The sequence below is a fragment of the Asterias rubens genome, chromosome 21 (assembly GCF_902459465.1).
Source record: "Asterias rubens chromosome 21, eAstRub1.3, whole genome shotgun sequence".
In the NCBI taxonomy this organism is placed as follows: domain Eukaryota; kingdom Metazoa; phylum Echinodermata; class Asteroidea; order Forcipulatida; family Asteriidae; genus Asterias; species Asterias rubens.
In genome coordinates, this window is record NC_047082.1 from 8,287,425 (window position 1) to 8,311,933 (window position 24,509).

General features: G+C 39.7%; 2 protein-coding genes and 1 long non-coding RNA gene across 3 annotated transcripts; 2 read left to right on the plus strand and 1 right to left on the minus strand.

Annotated features, from left to right (window-relative positions):
* The first annotated feature begins 988 nt into the window (after positions 1-988).
* Positions 989-7,642, plus strand: LOC117304331. The gene is made up of 3 exons (XR_004520591.1): positions 989-1,445; positions 5,320-5,957; positions 6,729-7,642. It is a non-coding gene; the product is annotated as an uncharacterized LOC117304331 (long non-coding RNA).
* Positions 7,643-8,885: 1,243 nt separating this feature from the next.
* On the minus strand, positions 8,886-15,259 carry LOC117304332 (A disintegrin and metalloproteinase with thrombospondin motifs adt-1-like). The gene is made up of 10 exons (XM_033788720.1): positions 15,155-15,259; positions 14,549-14,612; positions 14,015-14,307; positions 13,702-13,834; positions 13,411-13,553; positions 12,821-12,901; positions 12,244-12,365; positions 11,639-11,779; positions 10,959-11,087; positions 8,886-9,913 (listed from the first exon to the last, which is right to left on the minus strand). Exons 1-10 carry the CDS (start codon positions 15,227-15,229, stop codon positions 9,889-9,891), a joined length of 1,206 nt encoding a protein of 401 aa, XP_033644611.1. The 5' UTR covers positions 15,230-15,259; the 3' UTR covers positions 8,886-9,888.
* Positions 15,260-18,075: 2,816 nt separating this feature from the next.
* Positions 18,076-23,816, plus strand: LOC117304334 (actin cytoskeleton-regulatory complex protein PAN1-like). The gene is made up of 4 exons (XM_033788721.1): positions 18,076-18,429; positions 20,354-20,557; positions 21,644-21,725; positions 22,533-23,816. The coding sequence occupies exons 1-4, from the start codon at positions 18,336-18,338 to the stop codon at positions 23,614-23,616; spliced, it is 1,464 nt and encodes a 487-aa protein (XP_033644612.1). The 5' UTR covers positions 18,076-18,335; the 3' UTR covers positions 23,617-23,816.
* The last annotated feature ends 693 nt before the right edge of the window (positions 23,817-24,509 follow it).

The following is a 24,509-nucleotide window of genomic DNA, read 5'->3' on the forward strand; positions in this document are numbered from 1 at the left end:
AGTGTGTCCACACTGTGGATTGACAAACAATCACACTGTCATAAGGTCCGCCACATTGTGCTCACATTTATGGGCCAGTAGAGGAAATAATGAACATTATGTGTGGATAATTAATCACAAGGTGTCATAAGGTGTGTCCACACTTGTCCACACTGTGTACATAGTTGGCATTCAAATGGTTTCCCTCTTAAACCTTTGAGTCCATTTATAACGAGTTATTATATGTTAATATTTTAGTCAACTTGCATTTTCTTTATTTATGATGAAACGTAATAATAAGCTGTTGTCAACCAAAATGACCCATCGCACAAACAACAACATTTGTCATTTTGTTTTTTGGGGTCGTGGGTTCGAATCCCATCCGAGTAATTTGCCTGTGATATATGACTCAGGAAAGTACTGAGTATGCAGTGCAAACACACATCGGTTTTGGGTAAAACAGCCCAACACCCGAACAAAGAAACACACACAATGTACAGTGGGTGACTACCCGATCCCCGTCAACAGAAAAAGCATTCTCGAAAAGCTCTTTGGAGTTTTTTCTCTATAGTTAGGCAAATAAATTCCCGCCATCTGTTTTCGTCTGGTATACAACAAATATGCAGTCATCGGCCAATCGGGATTGAGAACTTTACTAAACAAGTGACCAGCTAAACATTCCTAAGACTGGGGTGTGAATGTGGAGTGAAAATCCTCGCTGTTATGCAAATGAGGATGATTGCGTTGTTTTCAAAGTACTTATAGTGGCGAATTCGCCCTCTGAATGGCCAGTCATTGTGTGTAGATCCTCCAACGCTGGACAGCAGTGATTAGAGGCATTATATAACTCTGTATTGTAACGGTAAAATATCGGTAATGACTTATCCATTCATCGAAACAGACAAGTACAATACATATGAAGCCCGAAGTCGAGGCTCTACACGTGCAAGCCTTGCTGCTTGGTGCATGCAAGGCAGGGCATCGTTCACTTTGGACCAAGTCGCGCTGGAGCACAGCCGTATCTCTCGGCTCGTCGTGGGATCTTCGCCTTTTCTTGTGAACTTTAAATTGATTAACATTCTAACTGTGGCCAACCTTGTCACACACGATGTGCATTGGTCAACAATAAATTGTGCACTTTTGAGCCAATTATGACATTATTTATCTGAGGTTTTGACGAAAGTTAGGTCGGTCTATATACACGAGCCCGGTCGAATCGCCGCGAACCGGAGTGTGAACCTTCACGGGTGCCGCCCGTTAAGCGGTGAGCCGTGCAGACCCAGCAGCCAGCTCCAATCCAGCCAGCTCCCATCCAGCCAGACTTCAATGAACATTGATATGACTTTTTGTGTGAGATGCTGACAATTCTTAAGAGGCTGGATGGGACCACAAGATGGGAGTGTGTTATCTATGGATATGTGGTTTGTGGACGAGGGAGTCTTCGCTGGAGTCATCGCCGGATTCAGGTAAGGAAAACTTGGCACCATCCGACCTCCACTTTGTAACTGGCTGGAAAAAATACCACTTTGATAGTAATGTTTAATGGGGGGTTTGTACAAGTTTTACTATAGTGGGAAAACACATGAGTTGAATATTGAAAACTCTCTCTTATGAGTCGCGATAGTTTGGGTGAAAAACTCGTAAATGGTAGAATCATGGACTTTTTAAAGTTTGTTTTAATTATTTGTAAATTTCTCAAGCAAACAACAGTAGATAAAACCTGGTGGGGTGTGCAGATACACAATTGACTGTTCGAAAAAAGGGGTGCAATTATTTTGAAACACATGATGAATACACAAGTTTAGTTGAATTCAGGCTACTCAAGAACCCGTGGTTAATAGGTTTTAAGTCAAATACAATAATCATTAAAACAAGTTAAAAAAAATATTGATTGTAAAATTATTGATAGAGGGCAATAGCGGAGGTCGGATAACGCAAGTTATCCAAAATCAAGATCAAGACAAGACGAAGACTCCGAAGTGTAAGAGAAGATCTAACCCGTTCTCTTGCAGGGTCCCACCCCTCGTACCGCCCCTCCCCCAAGACATTCTGCGATCTTGTTGATGTTGTCCTTACTTGTACTTATGCAGCTTTCAAGGTGACGTCACACTTTCCTGGCATTTCTTGAGTTGCATATTGGTCGAAGCCAATGATGCTTTTAGTTAGTAGACTGGTCTTACTGGAAATTTCTGTCGGGGTCGATACTTCAAGTCGTCCGTTGTCATGTTTATTTATAATTGTAAATAATAATTAAAAATATTGTGATTAAATTGTCAAGAAAGATGAGTAATATTCTTCTGGGGATAAAACATAAATAGTATTAATAACTGAAGATGATAATAAACTTCTCACCCATTCCACTAACTGTGTTTTGTCATGTTTGTACCGTAGACACAAAACCCTCCCCATAAAATGTGTTTTCTAAAGTAATTATTTAGGGCTTAGTCAAATATTTCACTCCCGTCACCATTCATTTTGATGCCTAATGCTTGATTAAGGAGTAAATTAAATATATTATTTAGACCATCTAAATAAATATTTACATATTCCTTATGACATCATTACATCAACTTTGAATGTTGAATATTTTAAACGTAATATTAAATCTTCGAGAAGTTCTTAACCGACATCTAGCTAGAAATTTGTAGCAAACTTATCTTTAAAAAAAAAATCAAACATCAACTGAAAGCTTTTAGGGGCATCACAAATAAATGACCTTAATCTCGTAGCCTATTTATTATTAACGCTGCGCGAAAACATAAATGCGCGAAAACATAAATGCGCGAAAAGATAACTCAAAGAAAAAGAGAAAAGAGGAGACAAGATAGAAGAAAAGAGGGCGAAAGTAGCAGCTAATCCACGGAGGAAGACATCACTGAAGCCTGGGTATGTATGGGTGGTAAGATAGTGTTGGCCTAGAAATAAGACTAACTCTCTACTTATTCAGCATAATCTAATGGCAAAAGGTTAAGTATAAGGGTTGACTGGCGTAGTGCTTAGTCTTGTTTCTAAAACGCCATTGAACCAAAACTAAGAACTACGCCATCAAAAGTAAACAAACGAGGTCGGCTGTTTAGAGCGAAGGTTAAGTAGAACGGGTAAAGTATCTAACAACCGCTTCCTCCACAGGGATTCTAACAACCGCTTCCTCCACATAACAACCGCTTCCTCCAAATAACAACCGCTTCCTCCATATAACAACCGCTTCCTCAACAGGGATTCTAACCACCGCTTCCTCCACAGGGATTCTAACCACCGCTTCCTCCACAGGGATTCTAACAACCGCTTCCTCCCCAGTGATTTTAATAACCGCTTCCTCCACATAACAACCGCTTCCTCCAAATAACAACCGCTTCTTCCACAGGGATTCTAACAACCGCTTCCTCCACAGTGATTCTAACCACCGTTTCCTCCACAGGGATTCTAACAACCGCTTCCTCCACAGGGATTCTTACAACCGCTTCCTCCCCAGTGATTTTAATAACCGCTTCCTCCACATAACAACCGCTTCCTCCAAATAACAACCGCTTCCTCCACAGTGATTCTAACCACCGCTTCCTCCACAGGGATTCTAACCACCGCTTCCTCCACAGGGATTCTAACCACCGCTTCCTCCCCAGTGATTTTAACAACCGCTTCCTCCACAGGGATTTTAACAAGCGCTTCCTCCACATAACAACCGCTTCCTCCAAATAACAACCGCTTTCTCCACAGGGATTCTAACCACCGCTTCCTCCATATAACAACCGCTTCCTCCACATAACAACCGCTTCCTCCACATAACAACCGCTTCCTCCACATAACAACCGCTTCCTCCACAGGGATTCTAACCACCGCTTCCTCCATATAACAACCGCTTCCTCCACATAACAACCGTTTCCTCCACAGGGATTCTAACAGCCGCTTCCTCCATTTGTATAACAACCGCTTCCTCCACAGGAATTCTAACAACCGCTTCCTCAACAGGGATTCTAACAACCGCTTCCTCAACAGGGATTCTAACATCCGCTTCCTCCCCAGTGATTTTAACAACTGCTTCCTCCACATAACAACCGCTTCCTCCAAATAACAACCGCTTCCTCCACAGGGATTCTAACCACCGCTTCCTCCACAGGGATTCTAACCACCGCTTCCTCCACAGGGATTCTAACAACCGCTTCCTCCACAGGGATTCTAACCACCGCTTCCTCCCCAGTGATTTTAATAACCGCTTCCTCCACATAACAACCGCTTCCTCCAAATAACAACCGCTTCTTCCACAGGGATTCTAACAACCGCTTCCTCAACAGGGATTCTAACATCCGCTTCCTCCCCAGTGATTTTAACAACTGCTTCCTCCACATAACAACCGCTTCCTCCAAATAACAACCGCTTCCTCCACAGGGATTCTAACCACCGCTTCCTCCACAGGGATTCTAACCACCGCTTCCTCCACAGGGATTCTAACAACCGCTTCCTCCACAGGGATTGTAACAACCGCTTCCTCCACAGGGATTATAACAACCGCTTCCTCCACAGGGATTATAACAACCGCTTCCTCCACAGGGATTTTAACAACCGCTTCCTCCACATAACAACCGCTTCCTCCACATAACAACCGCTTCCTCCACATAACAACCGCTTCCTCCACATAACAACCGCTTCCTCCACATAACAACCGCTTCCTCCACATAACAACCGCTTCCTCCACATAACAACCGCTTCCTCCACATAACAACCGCTTCCTCCACATAACAACCGTTTCCTCCACAGGGATTCTAACCACCGCTTCCTCCACAGGGATTTTAACAACCGCTTCCTCCACATAACAACCGTTTCCTCCACAGGGATTCTAACCACCGCTTTCTCCACAGGAATTCTAATAACCGCTTCCTCCAGTAACCTTTTCTTCCCAGTTTTAACATTAACTATAACATTGCTCTCCGCAGCTTCTAACTTCTTTCCCCAACAGGCTAACCTTGCTTTTTATACGTGGGCCCAATTTCAGCCTGTAAGCAAAAACATTTGCTTAGCATGAAATTTTGTCCTTACTAAAAATAAGGATTACCAATTGGGCCCAGTCATTGCCAAAGTGGGTGTTGTGGCAAGCAATTGTGCACAGGTACCAGTTCTAGGAAACCGCATGGGTAACGAGGGGGACTTTTATGGACGCTAGGTGGCAGCAGACTTACAAGGTTAATTCTTTGTACTTGGTAACCACGAGAAGACAAAAAGTACAAATTAAGTTTGCTGCCACCTAGCGTGCCAAAGTCTTCCATTTCAGGTATTGAACCTGAATCTGGCTAAATATTGTGACTCCAAATTGCTAACCATTCCAGAATGTTTGTTCTTTCAAAACAGATTTTGCTTTCTTCTTGACGATGATGAAGTATCTTGTGCTGAAATCTCCACTGAACTGAGTTGATGTCTACCAGGAGGGACTGGGAATATGCAGAAGCTGTGGTGATGTATCAGTTTATTATCATTAAAGTAACAAGTGAAGAAACTACCCAGATGGAAGGACAAATATCTCAGACAAGTAGTTTGAAGGATCGTGAACAATTCTTAGCATCAGTTGATTAATAAAACCAGTTTCTTAATCTCAAAAACAAATCTCTTAAGACAATTTTAATTGGCGGTCAAATTACTGTCATTTGAGTTTTAAAACCGAGCTTGGACGACCAGCCAACCACCGTGGTGAAACAAGTTGAGAATCATGATAACAATACCTTTAAGATTTGTAGTTATGTACATCCAAAATAGATTCTTCCTGAAAGAATTGGCGTGGGCTCTTCTTGCAATTTTTTTTTCATAAAGATATGTGAATCCCTACTAAATTTCCCTCAGTTTTTAGCAGTACCTTGAAGTGGCTTTCTGGACCTGTTTGGATGAGCATCAATTGAAGGTGAAGGGAGTGGTGACTACAACTGGACCTGTCTGGATGAGATGAACATCATTGAAGGACACCCGCGCAAAGAGTCAACAACTGACAGCTAATAGTAAGTTTTGGCGAAGGAGTTCATGTCTGGTGAAGTGACAGTTTTAAAGGATTTGGGTACTTTCTGTAACACAAAACACAATATCCACAGATTTACATTAAACTTACACCGTTTGAAGATAATGCTAGTAGAAAGCGTACCTTAAAATATTAGTTGCTGAGGTGCTGTAGTTTTTGAGAAATGAGTAAACAAACGTCATGAAAAAAAACGTTTTTCCATGCCAAAATAATTTTCGTCTCATGATCACTGAAACGAAAATTATTTTCATGACATTGTTTTACTTATTTCTAAAAAACTTCACGCTTCAGCAAGTAATATTTTCAGGGAAGCGTTCTACTATTATTATCTTCAAACGGTGAACGTTTAGTGTAAATCTGTAGACATTGTGTTTTTTGTCCTACAAAAAGTACATAGACCCTTTAATTTCAGAATTAGCAGATTAGTAAGTCAAATTGAACACTTTGACTGGATACATCCAGTAGTTCTAATTTTGTGATAAACACACCATGAAAACCAACTGGTTGAAAACTTTATCAAAACAAGGGGCCAAATTATTCAGGAACAATGTTTTGGAAAAAAACACACAAAAACGCGGAAAGGAAACAACATTAATGTTCTATCATGTTCAATGGGTTGAAGGACTGATTGGACCTGAATGGTAATTCCCTGCTCAGGATAGCAATTTCATTTTTACCATTCCTTGAAGCAACTGTTCTTGAGGAAGCATCATTTTCAAATTGATCTTTAAAACTCTTTTTTTTTTTACCACAGATTTAAGAGATGACCTACGTTGAGATGACGTAATCCCAATCGTGAGACTACCTACTCGATGCTTGTTGCCATCATCCGACGAGGGAATGTATCAAGTCTACCCTGATGACGCTCGTCTACAAGCTCAACTAACACTTTTGGACACTCACCAGCTGAAGAGAGACTATGTGTCAAGTCTAACCAGACGATTGCTACAAACACTTTTGGACTGCCACCAGCTGCATGAAGAGAGACTACTGCATCAAGTTTAGCCAGATCAGATGACTATTTGCTACTATGTTCAGTGAGGTAATAGTGCAACTAACACTTTTGGACACTCACCAGCTGAAGAGAGACTATGTGTCAAGTCTAACCAGACGATTGCTACAAACACTTTGGACTGCCACCAGCTGCATGAAGAGAGACTACTGCATCAAGTTTAGCCAGATCAGATGACTATTTGCTACTATGTTCAGTGAGGTAACAGTGCAACTAACACTTTTGGACTGTCACCGGCTAAAGAGAGACTATGTCAAGTCCATCCAATGGGTGCCTGCTAAACTTTAGCTGTTCACCTAATGTAGTGACTTTAAAGCTAATGGTGTTACTAAACGCTTTTGATGAACTTTCCACAATTGAAGAAACATCGGATGCGTTCAACTACTCAAACAAGCTGCTGGAGGGCGCCCTACTGCTGAAGCCACTTAAAGGGGCACGTTGCCTTGGTTTGGTAAGGTCGGTCTATGAAAACAAATTGAAACCGTTTGTCATGAAATGCATGGTTAGAAAGATGTTTTAAAAGTACAATATAATGATCAAGACAAGTGTGCCTCGGAAATGCGAGGTTATTACTTTGCGAACTACCACGATCGGCCATTTTGTTGAGGCGAAAATTTGGAAAAAACCTCAAATCTTTGAAAAACTGTTTAAACATCTTTCTAATAGTAGCATTTTACAACAAACGGTTTGAAACGGTTTTCAAAGACCAACTCGCCCGATCCAAGGCAACGTGTCCCTTTAATAAGGGGGGGGGGGCATCTTAAGGCCATGTCCGAGTTTGCGGCTGAGGTTATGGCTATGGCTTAGCTAAACTGAATTGCTATTGACCAGGACCCAATTTCATAAAGCTGCTAAGCACAGAAATTGGCTAAGCATGAAATTTCTTCCTCAATAAAAACAAAATCACCAACCAAATTTCCATTTGTTGCATATTGCTTGTACTGGTATTCAGCTGTTGTTTGCTTATACCGAAAATCACATTGAAATTTGGTTGGTAATCCTGTTTCATTTCTCAGGTTATCAAAATGCTACTCTCTGAATGTAAAAGAGTGAAAAAGCACTCTTTGAAGAGCCATATGAAGGACAACTCTTTTTCGAGTGGTCTTCCACTCTTTTAGATTAAAGTTTGCATCTTTTTAAGTGATTTTTCACTCTGTCCTGGACAGCTCGAAAGGTAAAGAGCGGTGTTGTTCACTCTTTTAGTGCAAGCAAAACTTTTAAAAGAAATGCTTGCTTGCCAACACTTTATGAACTTTGAAATTTATAGTCCAAAAAGTGTTTGCTTGCCATCACTTTTTGTTTAAAGATCATTGTGTCAAAATTTGTTGATATTAAAATCACTAAACCTGACAAGAATTTTGCCACGAATTGTCACATGTTTGAGACGAAATTCGATGACTTTAGTTTGATGAGTGAAAATGTCAACAATAACAAGTTTGATTACAGGGGAAGATTTATAACAAAATTTAACTTAAGTCATCTAATTTTGTCTGATACATGTGACAATTCGTGGCAAGAAAAGTTCAGGTTTAGTGATTTAAATAACAATAAGTTTTGACACAATAGAACATTGTAAATTATAGTAGAACATTAAGTTATTGCCCTTGCAGTACATTTCTCTACATTTCTTGTATTGTTTATTTACAATAGTTTATTTGACACTATAGCAAACCCCAAGTTAGCATTATTTATAAAACTAAGAGAGGATTGCGGCAGCACCATGTGAATATCTCTTTTGAGTTTCGCGGTGGTTTTTCAAACACCAAAAAAAAAAACTGGTTAACAACTCAACTTTTTTTCGATCAATGTTATGCTCTGTTTGTCCTCTCTTCAGTTTTAAATTAAAACTACAACAACAAAACAAAGCCAAGACAAAAACAAAATCAAGAACTCATCGAATTTGTTGCATTATAATTTTAATTTATTCTAATTTATTTATTTTAATTTATCCACTGACACCAATATTTAAATACCTCCACCTTTGAATTTTTATTTAATTAGTTTAAATAAAGTTCTACAAATGCAAATGTTTGATCGCAGTCATTATTGACACATGATTACTGTGTTTACTTGTTTCGCATTTTGTGTAATGTAATATTGTGTTAATAGTAATTAAAATACATCATTTGTAAGGCACAAGATTGTTAATATTTTGTTTTTCTAACATTCTGGTCTAACCATAACATATTTAATCTTGATGAAACACAGGCGATGTATTAGATGGTTCTTTCTATTTATTTATAAATCTTTAAAACACTTTGAGGCTGTTTTCCAATTTGTATCCTGATTCGTATAATTGTAAATTTACTATTAAAATAAAGGCGTGGTTTTCTTTGATTATTACTCCACAAATTAATGAGTGTGAAAATTCACTTAATAATGAGCACATGAAAGCTGTTATTAATAAAACATAGAAACGACTACTTGAAGTAATGTAGTTTTTTAGAATAAGGGGTAAGTGTTAAACCCCCCCCCCAAAAAAAAATAAAAAAATAAAATATGAATCTCAAATAAAGGAATGAGACACGAAGCCTTTTGTAAGGCATCTAGAAGCACACATTCTCTGTAACATTTTGGTTTTTGTTTCCTTTTTAAATTTGGTGGCAAAATGGTATGACCAAATGAGCCCAAATTTTACAGGTTTTTTATAATCTGTTTTCATGTTGCGATACATCAAGTGAGGACTGGTCTGTTGCCATTTAATACTTAAAGTATATCCTGTCTTTAAATGGGGCTGTATAGTCTGCTTCATGTTAAATAAGACCGCGATAACCTAAGGAAAATAAATGCTAGAGCTTTTAAGGACTACAGAACCAAAACAAAAATTAATTATCTCACATATTGAAGTCGGAATCAATAAGCAAGGATCCGTAGAATCTCGTAGCGAAGATAACCTTCATGTTTAATCATCATACACAGTTGTTTCGCTGATGAGAATCAAAGAAATATTTAATATTAAAAATAATGTCTTAAATAAATCACTCTTGAGCCCGGTTCATATCATACTTCACGCAAAGCGAATGCAGAGCAACTGTTGGTGATTTAACTAACAATCAATACGCGCTGTTTTGGTCGCCAAGTAAAATTCGCTTCTTATTCCGATTTCGCTTGAAGTATGAACCGGACTTTAATCGCCATCAAAAATCGGGGAAAAAACAACTAATTTTGAACAGATCTATGAGTGGAAAGGTACATAAATAAATAAAACTTTTTTACCATTAGCAACCCCCTCCCTTTGTCTCTTTGCGCCATGTGATACTTTGAAACACTAGGTGTCAGCAGACTGACGGGTTAATTTCCATTGTTTACGCAGTTCAAAGCATGCGCACATTACCGAGAAAAATGAATATACCTGGCAAGTCTGCTGCCACCTAGCGTCCCAGAAGTCTCCCATGTGATCGGTCAGACTAAGGCCAATTTATAGTGGCTACATCAGCTATCAGCTGTGGCTAGTGCTATGGCTTTGACAATTACCAATAGTGTCCACTGCCTTTTAAAGCCTCATTACTCACCCCATTCTGGTGTCGAATTCAGCTTTGCTACAGGTCGACCATTCCGTAGCTCCTAGCTCGGCAGTGGACACTATTGGTAACTACTCAAAATAATTATTAGCATAAAACCTATCTTGTTGACGAGTAATGGGGATAGATTGATGGTATAAAACATTGTGAGAAACGGCTCCCTCTGAAGTGCCATAGTTTTCGAGAAAGAAGTAATTTTCCACGAATTTGATTTCGAGACCTCAGATTTAGAACTTGAGGTCTCGAAATCAACCATCTAAACGCACACAACTTCGTGTGACAAGGGTGTTTTTTTCTTCTTTCGTTATTATCTCGCAATATCGATGACCGATTGAGCTCAAATTTTAACAGGTTAGTTATTTTATGCATATGTTGAGATACACCAAGTGAGAAGACTGGTCTTTGACAATTACCAATAGTGTCCACTGCCTTTTAAAGCCTCATTACTCACCCCATTCTGGTGTCGAATTCAGCTTTGCTACAGGTCGACCATTCCGTAGCTCCTAGCTCGCCCCCTACCGTCATGATAAAGCCACTCCTTGGGCAAGTGTTGTCCGCTCCATCGTGTCTCATGCCAAGACTAGAAGTAAATAAAGATCATTACTTTTTCCCTTTTAGAGGAATTTTATAGAGTGGATAAGATAAAAACTCGTCTAAGATCACAGATTCACACTTAAACGGTCTAATGACATCCATATTTGGGCGGCTGACATTGAAACTGAAGATGATAATATTTTTTAAACTGGTTCGTTATCAAAAGGACACTTATAGGCTATCACCTTATAATTGCTTCGTAAAAGTATGTGACGTACTGCTTTCGGCTCTACCAGCCTGGCTTCTGATGGATGATACCCAAGCCTACATCCGTTGGCCTACATCCGTTTGGACTCAAACGGGGTAACCATGTTTCAGCCTCAGGAGTACATGTAGGTGGCAGCGGGGCCTGTAATTGATTATAGCCCACACTTTGGCCTTCAGGCTTTGTGTGTCTGCTGGAGACTTGCATATAAAAAAGAAAATATATTAAAACAAATAATTATTTCTGGGTCATGTGACACACAAATGGGTCAAGCCAACCCGACCCATACCGGATCAATTCTGACCCGGTTGAAGTTTTCTGAGTGAACTTACTTGTGTCCCAATTCATGGGCAGCTACTTCTGCAACTCCAGTATCCCATGTAGCGATTGCAACCGCCTTCAGATCGTAACCTCCTGCATTTATATGGGCAATCCCTTGGACGTGTCTGTCGCGAGCATCGAACATCTTTTTCCTGCACAACAAAAACAAGTTGAAAAAGTTTTTTTTTGTATTTATTTAAATGTTTGCAAACAATGAGATACATTTCTATCGTCAAGCTTGATATCACTTCGTACGTTGCAGCGTGGTCGTGGAACCTCCAGCTGTCGAAAACAAAAATCAGTAACACAGAAACAAACAGAGCCCTAATTGTCCCGTAAAAAAAAGTAGAACTGCGTTAAACAACACTGGGGGACTTTGGGGACACTAAGCGTAAGTAGACTTACCAGGTGAATAAATTGTTCTCGATGATGTGCACATGCTCAGCACTACATGAAATCATATGGAAGTTGGATGGTAAGTCTGCTGCCACCTAGCGTTCCAAAGTCTCCCATTGAGATGTCATGAAACATCATAGTTTTTGGTTAAAGCGATCAAAATTACAACGGTTTGAGAGTTTCGAGCGGAAACTTAAAGTAATTATTTTAAGATACTTACCCGACCAAGTAAAGCGCGTTGTCCCAATGTTTGGGGTCGGCGTCATCCTCTACATTGCGAGACAACTGGTCATTACCGAGTTCCCTTAATGCCTTGTATGGGTTTGCAGGAACAGCAGGGCCCTGTCACATAGGGAAGAAAATGATATTAGTATAATCAAACACTAAAAGCGTAGTAGTATACACTCGTCACTTTTTACTTGCTGTTCATATTTTCTGTCGTCCTACGTAAGCTACTCTATGACAGTGCTGGGTCACTTTTAACCCAAAACTGAAAAGACTTTTGAAAGACACTGGACACTATTGGTTGTTACTCAAAATAATTGTTAGCATAGTCACTTACTTAATGACGAGCAATGGAGAGCTTTTGGTGGTATAGAATATTAGGACAAACAGCTCCATCTGAAGTAGATTTTGAGAAAGGGGTAATGTCTCACTCAAACCATAAATACTGAAGTCTTTTTTTAGGCATCTGAAAGCACACAAATGTGTCCACTAAAGGTATTTTTCTTTCATTATTCTCTGGTCTCCTTAAAAAAGGAGTGATTTCTTAATTGGCATTCTTAAACCGTTCTTACGTCACCGCCAAAGATGATCAGAGACACACATTTGAGTTTCAAGGTCGTCCCGAGGGATGGTTTCTCCATGAACACTTTGATCTGGGTGAAGTAATAGCAAAATAAGGATTTACAAACAAGCAAAACACTTTGCTCTTACATTTTAGGGTAATTGGTGTTTGAAAGGCAACTAAATTTCCCTTTCTATCATTTTGACTCTCAGGCTCATTAAGCTGTTGTTTTATAATGATGTTTTGGGCTTTTTTAAAGGGATGTGGAATTCTATAATTTTTTAAAGAACATACATGACTTTTTATACGACCTAGAAAGACTTAGTCAGCTCAGAGTAAAAACGACTAAGACCCTCGTTACATTTAAGATAAATAAAGTACCACAATAGGTGCCCAATTTTATATACTTGCTTAAGTACAACAAGAAGCTAAGCACACAAAAATGCTAACCAGAATAAGGTTATCATCAGCTAAATTACCGATTCACGTGTACAACCTGTGACTGGTATCCCTTTTTTTTCTTAGCAGTAAATTGCTAGGCATGAAGTTGGCACCTGGTCAATTAACAATGAAGCGTTTTTATGATCACGTGATTCTTACCGCTTGAATAACCGTGAGAGTTGCAGCTTCTGTCTTGTCGCTGTTGTCATCTGTGACGAAAACTCCAAGCTCCAGTGTTTTTTGAGCTTCTTGATGGACCGTATTCTTTTTAGATGGAGACCTTACCCCTTGACTAAAATCCACTGTTGGGATTAGAAAGTAATATTATTGAAAGAGGGGTGAGTATGCGTCCTACCTCAACACTTTAATAAATTGTGGCATTTTATTTAAAGGGATCATATCAATATGAATATTCATGACATTAATTAATACACGGTATCAGATACAAACCAGAAGTGCCACAGTTAAAGGTGCGTCCCGATCTTTGTTTGTAGGCAACGTGAGCACGCCCTCTACTGTTGTCTGTATCATGGGTGAGTGGCTCGATAACCGTTGGCCCATTGGCATGGTAAACTATCGCATTCTGCAGGTAATGTGAGACAAAAGTAAGAATTAGTTGCTCTTTTTTAATTCTTAGTTCACAAGTGTAGTTGTTGAAAAGAAACCAATAATGTGTGACATTGTAACGCTAAGTGACAACAACGGATTGCCTTGACAAGACTACTGCCACCTAGTGTTCAATTTACTCGTATGTTTTACTTACCAGGCCGGAGCAGGTTGACAGACTAATCATAGAGTCTGGTTCCGACTCCACCTCCCCCGTGTAAAAGCAATCTGTGCGAACTGACAAAGGAACCGGTTGTCCATTCTCCTGAATCTTCTCTGCGTAAAAGTCTTCGGAGAAGAGGCTGGAGTCTTGGTGCACGACCAACTTGAGGTTGTTACCAAAGGCGTCTATGTTTATATTGAGTGAATCTCCAACAATAGCATCGCTGCATATGCCTCGTGTCACGTCATCAGTTACGTACTTTGGGTAAATAATTTCATACTCGGGAGCTACGGATAAACAAAAACAAATAAGTAAAACAAGCAACAACAAGCAAATAATGTACCGCAGAAAAAATTCTATAATCAAGGGATACGATCTCAAGACCGACCCGTTCGTAATCATCAGGCCCTTTTCGAATCAACGGCTTCGGCTTTGGATTCGTTTTCCGGATCCGTTGTCAATCGAGGCCAAGCTAGCCTGAGCCGAAGCCGTGGTTTCGAAAAGGGCCCGAGAATAGCCGAATCTTACCATCGTGGAGATTGTCCACTCCGAATAGTTGCTTCAGCTCCGAGTCATGAAAATTATCCGCCAACTGTATCCAAAAAGAAATTGAAAAAGGGGATGAAATTAAATCATTTTGTGCTAAAGTAAAAGATTCCGCCGAGAATTTAAAACACGCTCATTGCGAACATTATTATCCTATACACCAAGGGACTTTTCCAAACAAATTGTTTAAAACCCTACGATACACTCAACTGTAGAGTCGTACTAAACTTTGGATTCGTTCAACTAAAAGTGATACTGCTGGTTAAGTTAAAATGACTGTCTTTTGAACTGCAGGATGATATGCAGAACTCAGCTGAAAACATATCATCTTTCAATTTCCCAAAAGTAAAAAAGAAGAGAAACTAAAACATTTGTAAATTGATCAGAACATGGTACTCAGAATTGTTGCAAGTAATATGTTTGCCAATTTTGCAAAACATAATGTGACAACCGTTTTTTTGACAAGGTGCAAACTTTGGAGAAATTTAAGCCAAAGAATAGACTATAATGTGTAGATTCGTTCCTCCTATTCGAATCTAGACTTTCTTGTCCATTCTCCCGAAAAGTTTGTTCCTTCAGCACACTCACCATAGGAGTACCGGCGGCAAACGCCACTGATAGAAGAAAACTCAGTGCAGAATACATCATTCTTGAGTTCGTCATTACTTCGAGAGAGGATTCGTCTTCAGAAACTTCAATCTTCCGAAACAATTGATTTGTATCGCGAAGTTGCTTCTTTTTAAATACTCTACCTAGGTCACGTGTACAAACACACAAGGGGAGTATAGCTTTTCACTCCTCGTTTTAATTGGTTCATAATAAACTAGAGGCGTGGCTATGGTTAAATGAGACTTACTATTGGTTGATGGGTTATGAGCTGATAATGGAAACAACCAATAAAACTAAGCAATGTTCTCGTAAGTATTCTCATGAAGGTTCTATATACCATTAATGGAAGCAGGATGTAGGGCAAAGAACGTCTGAGACTCTTGACGTTTTGGCGGATCATCAGCGAGACTAGTTTCTTATTATGCCTTTTTAGAGACAACATAAAATATGTCACAAGGATATTTTTATTGGCATCCTTACTTTAGGTGTTCATTTTTGTTTTTCGTAATTATGTTTTATGATGGTTTATTTGAGAGGTTTATTATTTAGAGAGCGAATTAATTTTTCACGGGTTCTAATGTAAACTTGTTTATGTAGTGTTTGTTTTTCATTGAAATGTAATTTTTTATATTTTTTTTTCGTTGTTATTGCTCAATAGATAAGGGTCCCAACCTCAAGGTTTTGAAAAACTAGAAGCACTTTTGCCGTTGACGGCGTGAGTCAAAAATCCAATTCTTAGACAATTAGCCACGATGTCCAGTGCCTTTAACTAAATGCACAACACACAGAAGAGAACTAAATATCTCTCCACCGGGAAGCGTCTGGTGTATACCAGCACAATGGGAAATGCTTGTTGACATACTTATTAACCTTTTGCCTTTTGTTGGAAAGTGGGTTACAAAAAACCCGATGGAGACAGAAGATGTCGCATTAAATATAACTATTGGTGAAGTAGGCTTTTGACTATCGGCACCTTAATAACAAAATTACTATTGGTGCCGGAGGCGACACAATAAAACCAAATCAACAACACATTCATCCACTTGTTTTTGCAATGGTCTTGCAGTACACTTGACACACATTTGAAAACTGAGCTGTGAATTTTTTTGATAAAGCTGGTATCTTTTATTTTCTATTTATTTGTATTTGTTTTAGTGTACTTTGTTGTATAACCTCGTGGACAGTTAAAGATATTTTGTTGACGAGCGGTGGACATGGAAGGGGATTCGAAAGGAGAAGGGAAAGCGTGTTGGGTTCCAGCCCGCTGCAGCAAATGTGTGAAAATTACAACCAGACTAGAGTCCTGTTCGAAACGTTGGGACTCTACCGTTTTGTTGATAGAAAAACCTCTTCTCAGCAAATAGATTTTCTCGCGTTGTCTGTTCGCCTTAAACTCAATTCGCTCCGTTCTAATTTTGTGTCAACTATCTTTTTTATTTTTTATTTAAATGTTGTTATCGCATATATGCAATATGTTTCCTTGTGTCTGTGATGAATTTCTAGCTTAAGTTCGTAATTTGCGAACCAAATCTTACTTGGTTCACTATAAAGTATGGCTCGAAGCTGTATGTTTGTTGTCTGGAATAAAAAAATATATATACAAAAATAGAGCTGGATTTTTGCCTTTGTCCGAGATTCAATGTGTGAATTTTTAGGGACTTTTTCTGTATAGAAAATAATTACTCGTGCGGGTTTGAACTCAATTGTGAACCCGGAAACTGGACTGCCGCAAGAGAACAGCTTAGTGCGATTGAACGTAGCCCTGCTTCACTGCTTTCTGCAGCCAATACCTAGGGTACAGAACAGGGCCCTGTATTCTAGAGCTGCTTAAAAGCACAAAAAGTAGCTAAGCACAACACAATATGCTTACCAGAAGAGGGTTAAAAGCTTCACTGTCAAGAGAGCGCTTTTGAGCACCTCATGAGGTGGATATTGCGCAACATAAACATTCCTTATTATTATTTATTATTATTGAAAAGAACTGTCCTGCTTTTTAAGACATTTTTGACACTGTTGGTATTTTGTCAAAGACTAGTCTTCTCACTTGGTGTATCTCAACATATGCATAAAATAACAAACCTGTGAACATTTGAGCTCAATCGGTCATATAAGTTGGGAGATAATGAAAGAAAAACACCCCTGTCACACGAAGTTGTGTGCTTTCAAATGCTTGATTTTGAGACCTTAAATTCTGAGGTCTTGATATCAAATTCGTGAACTTTCTCGAAAACTACTCCACTTCAGAGGGAGCCGTTTCTCACAAAGTTTTATACTACCAACCTCTCCCCATTACTCGTTACCAAGTAAGGTTTTATGCTAATAATTATTTTGAGTAATTAGCAATAGTGTCCACTGCCTTTAAACTTCTACCTGGGTCGAAGGTAGAAATCGGCTGGGACTACTACTTTAGCTTTATATGATCGTTATTAACTGCAGTTGCACTACCGCGGAGTGAGTTCTGAATTGGTCTGAACGTTTCGACTAGCTTGCTCTAGTCATCGTCAGGAGACTGATGAGGAAGAGATCTGACAGAAGTGGGCCCAATTTTTTTTATTCTTTGGCAAAAGTAATTTTAATTACTCAAAAGTTTTATATACGCCCTGTATCTGTTGTATGTATAAAAAAAAAAATAATAATAATAATAAAAAAAAAAAAAAATAATAATAATAATAATAAAAATAGAAAAGAAAGTGTTTTCTGACAACCATAGGGGAATGCGTCATACTTTAGTCTTACAAACACCCGTTTTTGCTCTGTTAAGGTACTTTATGTACACCCAGGCGATCCCATTGAAAGTGGGTCCCCTTTGTGACGTCATGCTCTGTAAACACACCTCCGAATGCAGTTCCATTGAAAGGCAACAGAGCATAACATTCTTTACCATGTAAATCTCTCTCGTGACTAATAATAGACCCGTCCTTGTCAAGCAGCTATGGGCAGTCAAGTTATGAATAATGTTTTGATGATAGAATGACTAAATTACTCCGTCAAATTATGAGTTTGAACTTGGTACTGTTCCCGTTGGTAGTTTTCAGGACTAGATCTGTCGATAGCGATCGAATTCGATAAATAGCAACAAGGAATTTATACTGTCCTCCCTGTCGTCTGACTTGTTTGTGTTGTGAAGTGACTGAGTTGTGAGACTTAGCTCTGGTGTGGCATGAGAGCGTCCAACATGACCGGTGCGCGGAAGCAACGAGCGAGGATGGAATTGGCGTTGCTTTATGGTGTTTCATGTATCCTGATCATTACAGGTAAGTTAGTGGTTAATCCATTTGTCTTCAAAAGCAGTTGTTGGGGTAATTTGGGTCCGCAATTTGGGGGTGAGGATGGGGGTTTAGGGGATCGTTTTTGAGCGGGGAGAAGATTCCACAGCAAATAATTTACATATTTTGACTTGGACATTATCCATTTTAACTTGGGTTTATTTAGAAGACAATATGAATGATATCAGAAGTGGCAAACCCACGTCACTTCGCACTCCAGTCTTTTCGTACCCAAGACATTTTGCACCAAAGTCATTTTGTATCCAAGTCATTCCGCACCAAAGTCACTTCGTACCTAAGTCACTTCGTACCCAAGTCATTTCGTTCGTACCCAAGTCACTTCGTACCTATAAAAGTCACTTCGTACCCAAGTCATTTCGTACCCAAGTCACTTCGTACCCAAGTCACTTCGTACCCAAGTCATTTCGTACCTAAGTCACTTCGTACCCAAGTCATTTCGTACCCAAGTCACTTCGTACCCAAGTTTCTTCGTACCAAAGTCACTTCGCACCCATACGGGGAGCTGTTGTGAAACATTGTGTGAAACGAGACTCCCTCTGAAGTAACGTAGTTTTTGAGACATGTAGTTTCTCTCCAATTGTTTTTATTTAACTATTTAAATATGAAAAAGACTTCGGGCCTGTGAGGCCTTTCTTCCTTCTGAAAGCACACATACATGTATACCGTTTTTTCTTCATTATTTTTGTGCAACTTTGATGACCAATAATGTGCTCAGTTCATGTATTTGCTATTTTATGGATATGTTGGGATTCACAAAGTGAGGGTACTGGTCTTTGACAACCACCTAGAGTATCCAGTGTATTTAAGCATGTTGGACACAGCGGTCGGTTAATATCCCTTTGCTTATTGTTACTTATTTGTACTTCATATTATTGATATTATGGCATATAGAATTGAGGAAATGCAAATTTCTTTCTATAACTTGAATTGATTGATGTTTTGGTTGAGTAGTCACACTCAGTCGGACTCGAAGTCTGGTGTCTGAGTCAGTAGGGGTTGGGCTGAAACACGGTCAGTACACCTGTGTCCTTAGGCAAGACACTTAACCATAATTGCTACTCACACCAAGGAATATGGGTGAAAAACAGTTGCAAATGTGTCCGAAAGCCTCCTACCTTGAATACCGTTTGAGTTGACTATCAAAATATGTTCGAATTGTTTACTTTCTAAATACATGTACGTGACAGAAAGTATATGCGGATTGTATTTAATGGTCAAACAGTAGAAGGGTGTTAGACCAAACAAAGTTCGGGTTAGTTATCTGCGAGGTGATAGTTGGCCAGCAGGCCTGTATGCTTCATTTTTGAAAGTGCAATGGCACCAATGCATCATCTCCTGGGCACATCAATAAAAGACATTTTTAAATTCTACTGGAGCATTTCATTAAGGGAATCAAAGCCAAAGGGCACGGAATATCAGGCCTGGTTGGTTTAATAACGCTTAAAAGAGCATTACAGAATTTGCTTTTGCTAAAAAAAACACTTGCTGGCAGTGTAAGCACTTTTATGTTATCCACCATATTATACATAAACTGACAAAACCTAGAAATTTGAAATCGACAGGCCATCTTTGCCACAAGAAAATAGTGGAAACCGATTACTTTTACATCGATTAAAAAAAACACGAATGAAACACTCACTCAGCGATAAACTCAAACGGGATATTGTTTTATTTATTTCTCATCAGTATGACATTTCAGACAAAATATTTCAAGGGATGTTCTACTATCATCATCTTTAGACCGAGAGCTAAATGTAGGTTAGTCTGTGAACTTAGACGAGTTTTTTTTCCTACAAAATCTGTAATGTTCATTTCATGTATGTCTTAAGATTAAGATCTCTCAATTAACAGCTGAGGTATTACTTTTGTATGTCTACGTAATTGTATACAGGATCAGCAGATGCACTGTGTAATGCTTGCAACTGCACGGCTCTTGGGAACTCAACTAGAGAAACAATCAAAGCAGACAACGACTCGAATGGTGATACATGTTCATGTACAATCACATGTTCTGCAGGTTTCCAACGAAATAGCGTCAGTTACATTGCAATGTGTGTGGAACAGGAATGGGACAGAGATGGATCATGTGACATAGGTAAGTTAACTGACATAAGTTAAAGGCACTGTACACTATTGGTATATACTCAATTGTCAGTGTTAAAACTTACTTGTGTATGCAACATTTTGAGAAATGGCTCCCTCTGAAGTAGGCCTATTGTAGTTTTTGAGAAAGAGGTAATTTTTCACTCAAAATATCAAAAGACTTAAAGGCACTGGAAACTATTGGTAACTACTCAAAATAATTGTTAGCATTAAAACTTACTTGGTAACAATCAATGGAGAGCTGTTAATAGTATAAAACAATGTGAGAAACGGCTCCCTCTGAAGTAACGTAGTTTTCGAGAAAGAAGTAATTTTCCACTAATATTATTTGAATTTGATTTCGAGATCTCAGAATAAGATTTTGAGGTCCTGAATTCAAGCATCTGAGAGCACACAGCTTCGTGTGGCAAAGGTGTTTTTTCTTCCATTATTATCTCGTAACTTTGGCGACCAATTGAGTTCAAATTGTCACATGTTTGTTATTTTATGCATATGTTGAGATAAACCAAGTGAGAAGACTGGTCTTTGACAATTACCAATAGTGTCCCGTGTCTTTAAGGTCTGAAGCCTTTCTAAGGCATCTGAAAGTACAACAATTTTTGGGGTGTTTTTTCTTGCTTTGTGCTCTTGCAATTTCGATGACCAATTGAGTCCAAATTTTCAAAGATTTGTTATTTTATGCATATTATGTTGGGATACACCAAGTGAGAATACTGGTCTTTGACAATACGTTGGGGAGGTATGTGCTTTCTGCTCAACCAGCCAGGCTTCTGATGGATGATACCCAAGCCTTCATCCGCATGGACTATAAACGGGGTAACCCAGGAGTAAGTGGCAACGACCCCTGAACCATAGTTGTTGTACCCCACGCCTGTATAAGGGGCCTTCAGGCCACAAAAGTAATAACCAAAAGTATCCTGACCAGTGCCTTTAAGAAATCATTTTTTCTTTTCTTTTTTTTTGGGGGGGGGGGGGGGGGGGGAGTCGGCTGGTTGCCGAGGTCTATCCTGCCAAGTATGAAAAGTGATCGCAGATTGAAGTTAATTAAATGGGTTGTTTGTGTGTTTATTGATTCCAGAATCTTCGGTTTTCATCGCCGCAGCTATTATGTTAGTCGTCATTTTAATCTTCGGTCTTTGCGTTATTCTCCTGTGTAAAAGGTGGGTACCACTGAAGCATAACACAATTTGTGCCAACCAGAAATCATTTAACCAGTTAAAATACTATCAGGTAGCATTTGCAGCTGGTTTCTTGTTTATGCTTACAGACATACCTTTGGTTTTTGGAACCTTTCGATTTTCCAGGGGATTTTAGACATTTGCGTTCGATTGTCTATTATAGTAGTTGAATACAATGAAATCAATCCGGTGAAAAAGTTAATTTCTAAAGGTGGTCGCGTTTTTATGAGAGAAGAAACTACAGAGAAAAATGTCCATGCAGGAATTGGGACAATCGCCGTAGGATCACAACATCTGAGAAGCGTTACCGCTGTAACGCTTTTTATGTTCAGCATTTTGATTTAAAGTGATGACTTTTCCACAACCGCAGCACTACGAAAAGAAATATGACCCAAAATGCATTATACATGGATTATAAATACCTCGTAAGTTTGCATTGATTTAGCAAGAACAAAAAGCAACTGGGCATGTTTCAGTCACTTGTTGAGGAGGGTGCCATTTGACATAAATATACTCAAGTTACGAAGAAATTTAAATTGTGTGTGTTTTCTTTGCGTTACAATTCGTTTTTCTTCTAAGATGGCGGCAGGGTGACGATGCTGTGTTATTTATTAAAGATTGTATGCCTATGTTTCAGAATACATTGTAGCCTACGCATAATAATAATCACACGTGTTTTTAAAATGAACTAAGGAAAGTCAGAATTATTGACGATTGTCATATACCCTTTCCGTTGTCAACTAATTACTGTCTATTAATTATTAGCTCCCTTTTATGTTTGCCTTTCAGGAGTAAACGCGAACGCAAAATGTATAACTATGACATATCCCTCGATACATCTGAGGTCATAGACGGGCACCACGAAGGTGAGGTCAACATCGGCATGGATGAAATACCATCAAGTCCACGAGTCATTGTTATAGAAGACCTGGACGGCACGGATGATGATGAGGCAGGGAACACGACTCCGTCCGATTCTACGGTGCCAGTGGACGTACACTCTGGTAGCGATTTTGCACACGAGGACATGCTTGGCGGGTACGGGGTGGTCGGGGAGGACCCCTTGACGCCATCGGACCCGGTAGCAGGCAGCAGCACCGAGCAACTCATCGACAAGACCCGGGATGAACCAGACGGACAGGCGTCTCTTGACCCGTCTCCGTACGGAACCATCGATTACACCTTCACTCGCAACCGTGACTCAGACACGACTATCGGCGGCAGCGTCAAAGTCAAACCGGTCACCGAGCCTCCTTCCGTACTCTCGGAAAAATTCGCCTCCGTCCGGAAATACGGACCAAAAGAATCCGAGGTCGACGTCGATGCGCTGTACGCTAAGATCAACCGCGTGAAGCGAGCGTCGAGCCGTTGGCCACCGGGACCAAAGGACAAGAAGCCGGTACCGACTAAAGGCTGGAATCACGTCGATGATGCGTGGAACGAGAGTGAGAAATATCCAACCGAACCAGCCACTGGGGAGAGAATCAATGAAGATATGTATGCTGAGGTGAATCGAGCAACTCGAGGTAATGTCCGCTCCTCAAACCAAGACCCATCAACCGCAACGAAAATGCCCCCTAAAGTTGCCCCGAAGCCGAAATCGCAGAAGGCTAAACATTACAAACCTCCACCAGCTGGTGTTGATGACAGCGCCCTCTATGCCATGGTAAACAGATCGCGGCCCTCCTCTAAGAACAGTATCCTTGATAGTGCTTTTGAACTGCCCCCTCCTCCTCCTCCTCCTCCTCCTCCTCCCCCTCCTCCTCCCCCTCCTCCTCCAGGGGTTGGCGGTATGTACGCCCAGATCGACAAAGACCGGAACTCTAGAGAGGATCTGGCTAAGGTTGGCGTCACCGATGACGATAAGGGTTGAGTAATAAAAACGAAGTAAGTAGGGTTTTCGGTGGCACCCGTTGTACTCGTGAGTAGTGGTGCATTTGAGAAGAGCTGGTTTGTACTGCTCTGGACACCTAACTACTCGTATATGAGGATGACGTTTTGCATTAAAGGCAGTGGACACTATTGGTAAATACTCAAAATCATTATTAGCATAAAACCTTAGTGACGAGTAACGGGGAGAGGTTAGTATAAAACGTTGCGAGAAACGGCTCCCTCTGAAGTGACGTAGTTTTCGAGAAAGGAGTAATTTTCCACGAATTGATTTAGAACTCGAGGTCTCAAAATCAACCAGCTAAAAGTACACAACTTTTTTTCTTTCATTATAATCTCGCAACTTCGGCGACCAATTGAGCTCAAATTTTCACAGGTTTGTTATTTTATGCATATGTTGAGATACGCCAAGTAAGAAGACTGGTCTTTGACATTTACCAAATAGTGTCCAGTGTCTTTAAGCGTTTCGTCACGATGTCTTTATGACAAAACTCCCTTTTCAAGTTTATAAGACCCTTTTTAGTTGTTCTTATGGCATGCTTATGCAAGATTTGAGGGAGATAGTCGTGTTGTACCACTAATTATTATGAACACACAATTTTTTCAATTGTTTATCGTTCACATGGTTAGTTTAAGACACACTTTAAAGCTTGTTTAATCAGAGAAAATATTAAGCTTTTATGATAATGCAATATTTTTGTAGGCTGCGCGTACATGTGTGTTTTTTATTGGTTAATCTTTAGACCTCTAAAACAGCGGTGTGCTGGCGTCAATGCATCTAATGTCAGTTCAATAGTTGTTATAACAGTTGTGTTGCTTTTGTTGTTTAAAAAGAGCCTGTATTCCTACGCATCTAATTCGTTTTTCCTTTTAAAT

Bases quoted from the DNA above. Each gene is read 5' to 3' on its own strand.
- LOC117304332 (XM_033788720.1), bottom strand. From the start codon at position 15,229: ATGACGAACTCAAGAATGATGTATTCTGCACTGAGTTTTCTTCTATCA. The intron at 13,835-14,014 runs GTAAGTAAAACA...CATTACCTGCAG, and splicing joins TGTCAACCTGCTCCGGCCTG to AATGCGATAGTTTACCATGC. The intron at 11,088-11,638 runs GTAAGTTCACTC...ATTTACTTCTAG, and splicing joins GCCCATGAATTGGGACACAA to TCTTGGCATGAGACACGATG.
- LOC117304334 (XM_033788721.1), top strand. From the start codon at position 18,336: ATGAGAGCGTCCAACATGACCGGTGCGCGGAAGCAACGAGCGAGGATG. The intron at 20,558-21,643 runs GTAAGTTAACTG...TATTGATTCCAG, and splicing joins AGATGGATCATGTGACATAG to AATCTTCGGTTTTCATCGCC. The intron at 21,726-22,532 runs GTGGGTACCACT...TTTGCCTTTCAG, and splicing joins GTTATTCTCCTGTGTAAAAG to GAGTAAACGCGAACGCAAAA.